This window comes from Gadus macrocephalus, chromosome 6, assembly GCF_031168955.1.
Source record: "Gadus macrocephalus chromosome 6, ASM3116895v1".
NCBI classification, from domain to species: domain Eukaryota; kingdom Metazoa; phylum Chordata; class Actinopteri; order Gadiformes; family Gadidae; genus Gadus; species Gadus macrocephalus.
Genome location: NC_082387.1, coordinates 21,694,284 through 21,707,810, shown reverse-complemented (window position 1 = coordinate 21,707,810; position 13,527 = coordinate 21,694,284). Strand labels below are relative to the sequence as shown.

The following is a 13,527-nucleotide window of genomic DNA, read 5'->3' as shown; positions in this document are numbered from 1 at the left end:
CATGCTTCTAGCAGGCAAGCAAAGTTTTACTGAGATGACGTCAAACGCGTCATTTGTACGTATCGGGGGGGAAATTAAATCAGGAAAGCTGGGCCAAGGGAAGACTGGGTTAGACTGAGGGAAAAAAAACTTTTTTTACATATTACAATAACGATTTTATAATGATAGAACGCCAGTTCTGAATCGGTGAAGGAGCCCTTTACAGTAATAGAACAAGTATAGTTAGTTATATTCGTTCAAATCTGGAGTCAGTGTTTTTTTAGTTTTTATTGTCTATTCAGGAAAGCTCCCAAGCGCTCCCTTGTCAGGGCAAAGTACCCAACTGATGAACTATCAATGTAACCTGCCAATATGTTTTGACATTGATCCAACTCTTTTTGTTCAAAAGGCACTTACCAGTGTCTTACTTCCTACAGTAATCTTTTTAAACATCAGCGATGAACATCACAGCAGGGATGAACATGTTACACTAGTTTCATCGTAGAATACATCAGTGAGGAGGGGAGGAAGGCTGAATGAGTTGGAAGTTTCCTAACCAAAAGGTTATCAGGCTGTGTTGTGCTCTCTCTCCGTGTCTCTCAGGCTCAGGTTGAGGCTAAAAAGGAACATGAAGGCGCGGTCCATCTGTTAGAGGTGAGTTTCAGGCCTGTGCTGGTGTTGAGGGAGCGAGGCCATTTAGGGCTAAGGAATGCCTGTGTTAGAGAGCCCGGGGCCAGTTTGAGGGCCATCTTGACCCCATTGGCAAAAGGCCCTTAACAGTCAGGGTCAAATAGCATCTACACTTGTGGAGTTAAATGTAAAAAAAACAAAACACAATTAGGATTTTAAATAAGGTAGAGTTGTGATGAACTAACTGATTTAGGTTAATAATAACTTGATGAACAATCAGATTTAAGTTAATAATAAGTTAATGAACGTTCAGATTTAAGTCAATAATATGGCCAATATATATATAAAATATAATTGACCAACAATGTTTTTATTTATTTGCATGTTAGCGTACACGTTTAAGTTAATGCGAGCTAAGGTGAATATTCTGCATGAGCAATGCTGCAGACCAAGATGTCCTCTTTGAAATTAATTTAGATTTCAAGATGTGTGTGTCTGATGCTTGTGCTAAATATTTATCTTTCCTAAATCTCTTTTTACTGTATGGATTTGTGTTTATGCATATACAGAACCACTTGGACAGCATGCAGGTATTTTATAATTGTTTTCATTAATTTACTTTTACACACTCAGGACTCTGTCTCTTGTTACCTTTGTCATCAAGTTTGATGCTGAAATATGAAACAGTGACAGTTTCTTCTAATTCCTATCTTGTTTTGATGTTAACGTTTATTGGCTGTGTTTCTCTACATCAAAGGTGGATGTCCCCTCAAAGTCTGAGAAACTAACATATCTTTTGTTTTTATTACTTTGGTTTTTATTGTTGTCATTTGGACTTACCGTGCTCTGCTTACCAGCAACAACAAATCATGTTCCCTCTCTACTTTTGATCAAAACAACCACACATTCGGAATCTGTATGGAATCCTATCTTCTTTTAAATCGTAATGTTCAAAAGTTTAAAACACTATCCTGGCTTTTAGAAGGGATTAAGTAATTATATAAGGAGTAGGGTGCTGGAAATGTATGCATGGATTTAGCCAAGCAAACTAAGGACCTTTTGGCACAACACATAAAAGACATAATACAAATTAAACTGTTAATTAAACAACAATGTATTAACTTTCAATGAATGAACATCAAATGACTTCAACGAAAGCAGAAAATTAAGTCAATCAATAAGTAGTTAGGGAAACTCTTGATCCTGAATCATCATTGATTTCAGGCCTGTTCCAACTTGTGACAAAAATGTGTTTTGGTTTTTTGTGTTGCTGCATGTGTGTTCTCTGGCATGTTGTCTTCTGTCACACAGCCTGTATGATGCCAACACGCTTATCAACGTTTGCTTTGGGTTTTTACAAGTTTCCTGGAGGAATGAGACAATCAAAGCATGCCCACGTTCAGCCAACTGTGGCTTCTCCGCATGAAATCTCCTCCTTTAACACGCAGTGCTGTGCTATCATGGGAGCCATGATATCAAGGCTGTCTGCCTGGTTGTCTGTGGTTGAATGTGTTTTAAATATACAGATATATACTGTTTGGAAACTAACCAAGGTGTTAAACTAAGCTGTTTACCCAAAGTCCTCATTTCCCTTGTAACGTCGGTGGCTAAGCAGGATTTCCGGCGCTTTACCATTCAACAGTTTTAATTGATACTTGCATATTTTGCACATTTTGAAGAGTTGAAGAAGTGTTCATCTTTAATAAACAATGCTAAAAAGTGTTATTTTAAAGGAAGGCTAAAAATCGAAATAGTTTTCTTTAATAATCCATATACTTTTGCCTCAATAAAATAAATCATCAATACAGCTGAGAAGTAGCGACTTCATAGCTCAGAGTCGTAGGCCTATGATGAAACAAACACGGCACATTGCGTCAAAAGTAATCTGCATGTTGCCGCTAGTCTCAAATCTCATTACACACTTTAATTGTGTATGCATAACGCCAAGTACAAATACATGAACATAGTCGTTTGTGAGTCCTATTTGCATTTTATTTATAAATTATTTTTTCATGACTGCTCTCATATCCTTGGTCTGTCTCTTCTTCTTCTCCCTCCCTCTCTCCTCCTTTCCTCTCTCCTCCCTCCCTCTCCCCTTCCCACCTCTCTTTCTCCCCCCCTCTCGCTCTCTCTCCCTCTCTTTCCTCCCTCCTTCCCTCATCCCTCCCTCCCTCCCTCTCTCCTCCCTCCCTCCCTCCCTCCCTCCCCCACCTCCCCTGCCCGTCATCAGGCGAAAGTGCGCGAGCTGGAGGAGAAATGTCGGAATCAGAGTGAGCAGTTCAACCTGCTTTCCAAGGAGCTGGAGAAGTTCCGGCTGCAGGCGGGGACCTTCGACATCCTCAGCACGGAGCCGCTCACCCTGTGCGAGTCCCCAGGATCACCCAGCAAATCCTTGTCCCAGCTGCTCAATGGGTTGGCCTGCCCGCTGGGGAAGGGTGAGGAGGATACATGAAGGATGGATTGATGGATGGATGGATGGATGGATGGATGGATGGATGGATGGATGGATGGATGGATGGATGGATGGATGGATGGATGGATGGATGGATGGATGGATGGATGGATGGATGGATGGATGGATGGATGGATGCCTTTTGCTACATAGGACAACAGGTGCATTGATGATAGCATTCAGCATAAGTAGAGGCATTTCCAACCTTAACCTACTGCTTATCTAATGGTTAACCTACTGGTTCAAGGCCGTAATGGCAGTAGGGATAAATAGCTTTCAAATAATGTTTTTTGTCATCCAAGGTTCGAGACTTATCTCGTCACATGCTCATACATGGACGGGACGCCACAGAAAAAGTAAAGGAAAACCTAAAAGGCAAAATATTCATATTTGTAAAAATATGCATGTGAAAAAGATCCAACCTCAAATATAAACCATTGCCAGCCTAGTGGCGTGAAAACCAGTGACAACTGTGCTTTCTGCTCAGTCAAATAGTGGCATTGTAAATGCTTTGTTCTCTCGATGGAAATCGTTCTTCCCCTTGAATTGGTCACAGTTAATAAATGGCGGTTATTTCTTTTTGCAACACCATTCAATTTACCTTTGTACTAAATTGAGTTGTTTGCACAGCATTCCCAGTAATGGCTGTTCTGTGCGTGCCCAGGGCGACCACTCTCACCACGATAGTCCCCTTAACGGTACACAACCAACCATTGAACGTAAGAGCTGAGCCTGGCGCCAGTCAGGTTTCAACAGTTCACCAGCACGGAACATGAGTGTGGAAACTCCAGAAAAGCGATTTTCTGACGCATACCAACGTAAACACACAGCTGTTAATGATGCGATCAATCATATTGAGAAATTTGCCATTAGCCACTAAACGCTGGTTCTGTATGTTTCTTTGACTCCACTTACTGAATACACAAATGCACGCCCTAATGAGGCTTTTTACGTTGGAGCTGTGTCCAGTTTAACCTCAATGGGGAGTTGTGATGCTGTGAGGGAGATGCTTTTGGCGCTCTTCACTCTCAATCTCTCCGCTCCCGTTGAACCCGCTGACCTCTCTGAATGGTCAGCAGCAGAACCAACTCCCTGAATGGTCAGCAGCAGAACCAACTCCCTGAATGGTCAGCATCAGAACCAACTCTCTGAATGGTCAGCAGCTGAACCAACACACTCATCCCCATCCATCTCCATGCGTCCCCACTTTGACCATTGTATTTAGTGTCTGCGTACGGTTCTATGTGTATATTCGTACAATCTAGGTGCTAGCAAACATTTCGACATTCACGTCAACATCGTCCTTCATCTTCCTCTCTTCTCGTTACCCAGGCAACGAGGCTCCGATGAGCAGGTCTCTGATCTCAGAGTTCATCAGGCCGCTCCAGATGAGTGGGGACAAGCCTGACCTGCTGTCGCTCAAGCCCACCTTCCTCACCCGCGGCCGGGACAGCGGGCCCCGTCAGACCCTTCTCTCTGAGGTCTGTGTCTCCCCTGGACCAGCTTCCCACGTCACAGCTCCTATTGTCAGCGAGCTCCCATCAAAAGGCCTTTGATTACTGGTGGTCTCACTGTTAGATCCGCCACACTTCATAGACAACAGCCTTATAATGAACTGATTGTTAAGTTAAATTGATGAATATGTGAACAGCCTGAGGAGGAACAAAGCAGCCTGAATGGCCCTGGGGATTTGGTACACATTCCTACGTTATCAAACTCTTTTTATCCCCTTCTCTTTACTGTTCCTTTTACATTTTTCAATTCTGGAGAATGTTGCCTTTGCTTTGAAAATCTCACAAAAAGGAGACATGAATTGCTTGTGGTTAAAGTGTGAAATTCTCCTGCATTTACTGTAAAATACAATATATTTTTCGCTGTTCAGTTTTTTGGACAGAGAGCAGAAGCTGTGCTCTCCTGCGAGACGCATTTAATACATGTAATATTTTTTGTCTCTACGTGGGGGGGGGGGGGGGGGGGGGGGGGAGATTCAGACGCTGAAAGCTGTCGTTTCTCCATCAGATGGAGAAAGAACTGAGCTCAGCAACAAGGGTGAGGCAAAGGTTCACCGGCAAGGTCCGTCTGTGCACCGCTCGCTACAGGTACGAACACTAAAAGAGGGCTTTGCATTACTTTCATTATCCAACAATACAGTGATTATCTCTTCCTTCAATCGATCGAAAACTGATTTTTTCCATTGATTTATCTTGGTAAATAAAATGTCATAAATATATTATTACATATATATATATGTTACCAGAGCCCATAGATTGAGTCAAAATGTCTTGGTTTACCCGGAAACAAAAGTATTTATTGCATAATCTTAGAAATATAACGAATACTCTAACACTTACTAAATCTGTAAACCGCAAATGTTTAGTATGATTAATTCTTCAATGAGGAATTAAACTTCCATCTATTAATTTTCTGTCAGCAGTGTACAGATCCAGATCTGTATCACTGTCACAAGGCCAGGCTCATTAGACGGATGGCTTGTCCTTTCCGTCTGGGATTTCAGGTTAATTCCAATTCAATCCAGACCGTCTTAAAGGGACAGTACGGCCCTTTAAATTAGACTCCAATGACTTGCAAAGGTTCCTGAGCGTAGAAAGCGTAGTGTCTGGCGTGCGTTGGATGTGTCTGCTCTCAGCATGTGATGGTCGAGCGGTCAGTGAGTAACCTGTCAGCTCTAAAATAATTGCCATCTCAGCCTTCATACTAATGAAGGTTCAGCCCCATCCACACTTGCAGCGTGTAGCAGTCCCATTCTTACAGAAAACACAATTCTTATTGATATTTCTGCTTCTCATATTGAGTGGCCTCCAGAGAGTTGTATTACTGTAAATCCTACATCAACATAAATATACAATATCATAGGCTTATCCGAATTTTGATTGCAGGACAACTGCCTCGGCAGTTTCAAACACAACAATCTCTCCCCATAGTAATAATTAATTATTAAATAATGACCAAAAAAACATTCCTTGCTACACATAACTTACAATCCAAAGATCCTATGCTCCCAAAATGGCAGAGGACATTGCACTGTGACGTCCGGCATTGACATTGTGCTATCTACTCCACTGTAGCTATAATCCTTACGACGGACCAAACGAGCACCCAGAAGCAGAGCTCCCCCTGGTGTCAGGGAAGTACCTCTATGTTTACGGGACAATGGATGAAGATGGCTTTTATGAAGGTAGGCTACTTTCACGCAAATTTTCAATTAAATAAAGCTAATATTGTATTGTATTGTATTTGTATTTGTTTTACTAGATTAAGAATAAAATCACTAATAACTAACTAATCAATAATAAAAACATTCTAAAATTGCAACATGGATATTATTTAGACTAAAGGATTACTATTACAAGCAAGTTTGAAGAGAGGGGTTTTCTGGGAAGCCTTGAAGGAGGAGAGTGATGTGGAGTCCAGGATGGGTTTGGGGAGAGCAGTCCAGTCCCAGGCGGGCAAGGTTCAGTGTTTGGTGTTTGGGGAGTGTTACATGTTGCATTCGATGCCACACATCGCCATCCTACATTTACATTTACATTTAGGGCATTTAGCAGACGCATTTATCCAAAGCGACTTACAATAAGTACATTTGTCATAAGAAGTGGAACAATATATCGCTGTTGGTACAGAAAGGATGTTCATAGAACTAACAATTTCCTCTCTCTTCCGCAGGAGAGCTGCTGGACGGCCAGCAGGGTCTGGTCCCTTCCAATTTCGTGGACTTTGTCCAAGACGAGGAGAAACCTGCCGTCCAAAACAGAGACGGTGCCAAGGAGTACGCATACCTCAACCACAGTAGCCTGGCCTCCAAGAGACTCGGAGCAGGACTCGGCCTAGGCCTGGGTCTGGGGAAGGCTACGACCGGGGGCACGGGCCATAGTTCAGGCCTCAGTTCAGGCCTCAGTTCAGGCCTCAGCTCCGGCCTCAGCTCAGGCCTGAGCATGGGTCTGGGAAGTCTGTTGTCGGACTGTAAGATGGACGGCATGAGCAACAGCCAACTGGCCATGGACCTCCTGGGCACATGCAGCAATGGGACGGGGACCCTGGACGTCAGCACTGATGAGGTTGGCGAAGACGTTGTGCCTTACCCCCGCCGCATCAACCTCATCAAACAGCTGGCCAAGAGTGTGATCGTGGGCTGGGAGCCGCCGGTGGTGCCGCCCGGCTGGGGCTCCATCAGTGGCTACAATGTGCTGGTGGACGACGAGGTGCGTATGAGCGTCCCCTACGGGGGCAGGACCAAGTCCCTGATCGAGAGGCTCAACCTGGCCACCAGCACCTACCGCGTGTCGGTGCAGTGCATCACTGAGCGCGGCCTGTCGGACCGCCTGCGCTGCAGCCTGCTGGTGGGCAAGGAGGTGGTTGTGGCGCCCTACTACCTGCGCGTCGACAGCATCACGCAGGTCTCCGCCGAGCTCTCCTGGATGCCCAGCAACAGCAACTACAGCCACAACATCTTCCTGAACGGCAGCGAGTATGACATGGTGAAGGCCGGAGGACACCGCTACCAGTTCTTCAACTTGAAGCCCATGACGGTGTACAAGGTGAAGGTGGTGGCCAGGGAGCATCAGGTGCCTTGGCAGCTTCCCCTGGAGCACAGGGAGAAGACGGAGATCTCCATGGAGTTCTGCACTCAGCATGCAGGTCAGCCTCCTGAGCTTCTTAAGGAGTAACCTTACCCTAGCTTCCATATCGAATGCAGGAAACGGCTCCCTCTGAGGGGAGGCACTGATCATCACGATGGCTCCTGTGTTCAATTTGTTTTTCGGCTGAATGAGAGATGTTTCACGGTGTCAGGTGGCGTCACCTGGTCCAGCTTTGAGTTAATGACATTATGTTTTGAGGCGCCGTCTGATTTAAGAGCTTGGTTACCCTTTAGATAGCCTTACATCATTTCTGGCCACCTTGGTGTCTGAGGATGACTTTATTCCATTGAGTATGTAATGTGTTGACTGTTGACATGACCACTGATTACACAGGCATGTAGGCATGGTTTTTCTTAGTGAGAGTGTTACCTGAACCAGTGTTGTGGTGCGTTAAATAGTGATTAAGGGTGTTACCAAGATGGAAAAGCTAGAATCTAATGGAAAAAGAAAACAAACATATGATAATTGAACACACGCCTCTCATCAGGCTCTCAGCAGAAAGCTTTGAGTCTATTACCTTTACTGCCAACCTGACAAACATCTGAGCTCTGCTTTCTGTTTCGTTCACTCTGCACTCTGTGATTGGCCTCAAGGATTTGTGTGCAGAGAAATAGTTTCAGACAGTGTGAAAGAACAAGGCAGCATATGATCAGGGATGTGTGACAGGAGGCAATCGGGTGTTTTACAGAAGGTAGCCCTCATATGCTATGCATTATGTACATTATGTAATAGCATGTGTGGATGACTGGAATCCTCTCTCTCTCTCTCCCCCTCCCTCTTGCTCTCTCTCTTTCTCTCTTATCTCTGTTTCTCCCTCTATCTCTGTTTCTCCCCCCCCCCCCCTCTCTCTCTCTCTCTCTCTCTCTCTCTCTCTCTCTCCCCCCAATCGTTTCACTAATACGAGGGGGGGGTACAGGCACTGGGCCATACACTCGCGTGCCGAGCTCAAATGGAAATTAAAATGTCTCTGGCTCTCCAAATGACGAGTGGCGGGTGGGGGTTGAGGCAGGTTCTCAGGGGTGGGGGGTGGGGATTATTGACTACATCCAGTCACCTCATCATCACCGTGGAGATCCTTCAGCAACAACAACACTGTTGATGCTGATGGAGGGGGAGGGATGGGAGCCGGAGAGGACCTACCTCACAGCCGCTGGGTAAAGCCTTGTCAGTCCTGTAGTCAACAGGAGCTAGATACAGGGGCCGCTCTGCCTTTTCTTCTTTTGGCAACACTAATTGGCCATTAATTAACATTAGTTAATGCAGTAATAACGGTATTAAATAGCATTAGCATAGAGGTCAGGGTAAGCAGTACTCAGTTTTGGTACGGGTTGGTGATTAAGGTAACCACTATTACCTTAGTTAACATGAACACCATTATCTTAGTGAACATGAACACCATTACCTTCGTTAACATGAACACCATTATCTTAGTTAACATGAACACCATTAACTTAGTTTTCATGAACACCATAAGTAAAGATGAACACCATAGTGTTTCCCACAGACCAAGGACCAATGTGTGGTGCGCGGGGGGGGTGGGGGGGGTGGCACTGTGCCGCACGGCGACGCGGCCGTCAGTGAGTGTGCATGTAACTCCGCGTTTACATGCGGACACATCTGATTCGCATAGATGTGGAAGAACAGCTCAATCGGAATAGAAAAGTATCATATATATACGCCTCAATCGGTTCGGAATACAATTCTATGCGGAATAGAATAGGTGGTGTAGTCCGCTATAAATACTTCAGATTAGTTTGGGGTTTAACTTGGAGCAGCTGCAGTAGTTCGCAATTGGTCCACTCCGTCTGTACTTTAATGCACACCGAACATTACCGCTGTCAAGGAAATTGAATTTATTGCCTGATTCACGTCTTTGTTATTATCACTCCGTAGTAGTTAAAGTAGTCCGGTAACTTATCAACCCCAGCGTGTCCGGTTGCTAAGCGACGGGTGACACCGGTGGGTTCATGTGTTAGCGTATCGTGGCTCTCGCTGTGTGTGTGTGTGTGTGTGTGTGTGTGTGTGTGTGTGTGTGTGTGTGTGTGTGTGTGTGTGTGTGTGTGTGTGTGTGTGTGTGTGTGTGTGTGTGTGTGTGTGTGTGTGTGAATGACAGGGAGAACGAGTGCTATGCAGAGATGAATGGACGGAACGATTTTTAGATTTCCAAATCGCGTTATTGAAAAAAAAATAAACATTTTTTTTTTTTTTAAAGGCACCCAGTGCAACTTTCGAGGCTTAAAAATAAACATTCAATTTCTAGTCTTTTTTACACGTAGTAAGTTTCAATAACTCCATACCATTACATACCGACATTTAAGCAGCAAAGATGAGACGTCGTTGTGTGGTGAGAACTGATACAAAATCGATAACAACAACAATGCCGCCATTTTCTTTATTTTTTGTAACCTACAATAAATAAAGCAGGCTTCCAGTCAATGGGAAAATGGCTTCTCCCCACCGGCGATTGTTGTTGTTTACGATTTTCTATCAGTTCTCACCACACAACGACGTCTCATCTTTGCTCCTTGAATGTCGATATGTAATGATATGGAGATATTGAAACTTACTACGTGTAAAAAAGACTAGAAATTGAATGTTTATTTTTCATTGAATGTTTACATAAAGTTGCACTGGGTGCCTTTAATACAATAAAAAAATGAAATAAAAAAAAAAGACAGAATCAATTCGTGGCGCTCGATGTTGATTCTGTGGCGCCGCGCCACACAATGGTCTATGTATGGGAAACACTGATTGATTGATTGATTGATTGATTTCATTTATTTCAGACATATCAAAATACAAATCAAACATCGCAAATAACACCAAACAAAATAAAAAACATGACACTACAATAAACAAAAGCGATGTGCCAATTATTTCACTAAAGAAAAAAAATTACATACATTCAATTGATATGTCTGAAAAGGAGTAGGAAGAAGTGTAACACTTCAATTATGTTGAAACACTTCAATGGTGTTCAAAAAATTGAACACCATTACCTTAGTAAACATTAACACCATAGTTAAAAATGAACACCATTACATAGTAAATATGAACACCATTACATTAGTAAACATGAACCCCATTATCTTAGCTAACATGAACAACATTACCTTAGTAAACATGAACACCATAATCTTAGTAAACATGGACACCATAAGTTAAGTATAACCACACATTAGTTAACTGTTAATCATCGGTTAGCTAATGCTTATCAGTATATGCTACACGTGAACCTCCTAAGATGGCGTAAATTGATTTGTTCGCTATCTCAGGATATTGGGCAATATCCCATGATTGAAAAACTCTCAAACTCTGGATATTGCTTTCATCACAAAATGTAAAAAATAAAAACAAATACACCGCTATTAAAACAAATAAATCCCGGGAAAAAGTGTTATCTTGTATCTTTTTGGAGTCTTCTCGTGTAGTATATACTAAAACAATTATTCACCCCAGGCTCTGTGAATAGTGGGGAATAAACCTATTCCTCACTATTCACTTTGCCTTTGGCGAATAATTGTTAATTATTGCCATCACTTATATCAATTAAACGTCCATTATTGTACCCTTCTTGTAAAAAAAATTGTGAGTGACTGCCGACCGTCATCTCCTGCAGTTTGAAGAGGACAATTACGTGACTCACTCCTTTGTGGCTCACACCTCATCACACGCTATTCCTGTCCTCTGTCTGGCTGGGGGTCTTTGAAGTCATCCTGCCCCAGCTTCCGCCTCGACAGAGAACACACCGTGGCTCGCTACTGCTGCCGCTGCCTCCAATGCTGCTGCTGCAGTTGTTTAGTGAGCAAAGATTACCGAGGTGTATAAAGTGGAAGAGTGTTTGCTGCTGCTGACAGCGTCAGGGTGTTGATGACAGCAGTCCGTTAGTCAGCCCAGATAATTACTGAGCCTTGGAGCCCTCCTGCCAATCAGCAGCATCGACTAGCTGTTTTACACGCACACACGCATGCACGTACGCACGCACACGTGCAGGCACGCAGGTATGCACAAACATGCGTGCACACACACATGCACACACACGGAAACAAACAAGCACACAAGAACGCACGCAACACATGCAACGAACCCACACAAACACTGTGTTCTTCAAACAAAGTGGCCTAATCTGTTCTTAGTTTTGAATTATCTGTATTATTAGCCTAAGCAAATATAATTCAATTCCCCAACCTTGGAGAGTCCTGCTTGTCCAGATTAAGAACGAAAGCAGATGGGCTGGAGAAAACGCGTGGAGCTTCACACTCTCCCAACGTGTCATTCCGTCTTCATTCCGTATCATTTCAGCCCCCGTGCAGCAGGGGAATCAGGCTAACAACCCCCTGCTCCTCCAGAAGTGTGCCCCTCCGCAGCGGCAGTGGGAGAGTGATTAGGTTGTGTTAGTGGGGGCGTTCTCCCTGGAGCAGCTGTGTGTTGTGCTGAGTGGCTCTGTCCAGCCCACTGCAGGGCCGTGGGGGGGGGCCACAGGGGGCCGGCGGTTTGGCCCAGATGGGCTTCCGTCTTCGGTGTGCGAGAAACAGCGGCAGATCGGGAACAGAATGAATTTGTGTGTTTTTTTTTGCGGAACTCAGCAGGGTCTTGTGAGAGCCACTCAGGAAGCAGAGATGTGGTTTATCTATGCAGGGCATCGCCGGTTGGGATGCATGTCGGGTTGGACGGGTTGATAGCAATGGCCATGCTTTGGTAGGAATTCAGAATGACATATATAGACCCCATCTATGTTGTAAACTACAACAACATTTATCTGTTAACAGAGCTAACACATACAATAACTCTATGTTCTGAAACATTCATAACATACCAATTAATAACATAAATGTTATTTATGTCATGGAACAAAATAACAGCTGAGACTTCCATTGTACTGAATTGACTGCTTCTTGCTTATCGCAGCCATCTCATTTAAATCCTCATTCATTAGAAATCACTTGGTAAGGTTTTGTTTTTTAATCAGTTGATACAAACCATCTGCACAACACTGGGGTGAATCTCCTAGTAAAAGGCCTTGAATTTGAAATTACATTCCATGCAGAAAGATTCTGTGCGTGTGTGTGTGTGTGTTTGTTTGTGTGTGTGTGTGTGTGTGTGTGTGTGTGTGTGTGTGTGTGTGTGTGTGTGTGTGGAGGTCAACGTGGTCAGAGACAGAAATCCGTCTTCTAGGATGCTTGGCACAGTGAGTGAAGGCTTGCTGGGAGCGTGATCCAGCACATTCGGATGTCAAATGGGCTTTTTCAAGCTTCAACACCGCCCACCGACACAGACACACACACATACACACACACACACAGACACACACACACACACACACAAACCAGCCATTTTCCGCGATTCACGCACTTCTAGACGTACTGTCCGCAGTGTCACTGATTGATTTCTGATGCCTTTGAAATACGGCACACTAAACATTTGCGATGCATGAAACGTAAACCCTGCCCATCGGAGGCAGTGGAAGCACGCGCTACACATGTGGCCAGTGTTCCGTTCATGCTGTATGTGTGAGGGATTGTGTAACGTACAGCTCCCTCAGTCCCATTCTAATGCCCACCCCCCCCAACCAGGTCAGGACAACACACGATGATCAGCCCTGAGAGGAGGGCCCAGGGCAGACTCACACCCCTTTAGATATGTTTCTATCCAACAATCCAGACACACACACATCAAATTGGGTCTAAGTATTCTGTGTCTGTGTTTTTTTGTGTGTGTGTGTGTGTGTGTGTGTGTGTGTGTGTGTGCGTGTGCGAGTGTGTGTGCGTGTGCGCATGCGTGTGCACGTGCATGCGTGTGCGCCTGTGT

At 44.3% G+C, this 13,527-nt stretch overlaps 1 protein-coding gene across 8 annotated transcripts in view; it reads left to right on the top strand.

Moving 5' to 3' along the window:
- rimbp2b (RIMS binding protein 2b) overlaps positions 1 to 13,527 on the top strand; it is an 81,349-nt gene that overhangs the window by 42,277 nt on the left and 25,545 nt on the right. For 6 of the 8 annotated variants that reach the window (XM_060054992.1, XM_060054990.1, XM_060054997.1 and 3 more), the window contains 7 exons: positions 583 to 633; positions 1,179 to 1,199; positions 2,840 to 3,044; positions 4,394 to 4,542; positions 5,081 to 5,160; positions 6,148 to 6,257; positions 6,746 to 7,717. In XM_060054992.1, coding sequence (XP_059910975.1) covers positions 583 to 633; positions 1,179 to 1,199; positions 2,840 to 3,044; positions 4,394 to 4,542; positions 5,081 to 5,160; positions 6,148 to 6,257; positions 6,746 to 7,717 — 1,588 coding nt within the window. The remainder of the gene's footprint in view (positions 1 to 582; positions 634 to 1,178; positions 1,200 to 2,839; positions 3,045 to 4,393; positions 4,543 to 5,080; positions 5,161 to 6,147; positions 6,258 to 6,745; positions 7,718 to 13,527) is intronic. The other 2 variants (XM_060054991.1, XM_060054993.1) reach the window with 2 other exon arrangements.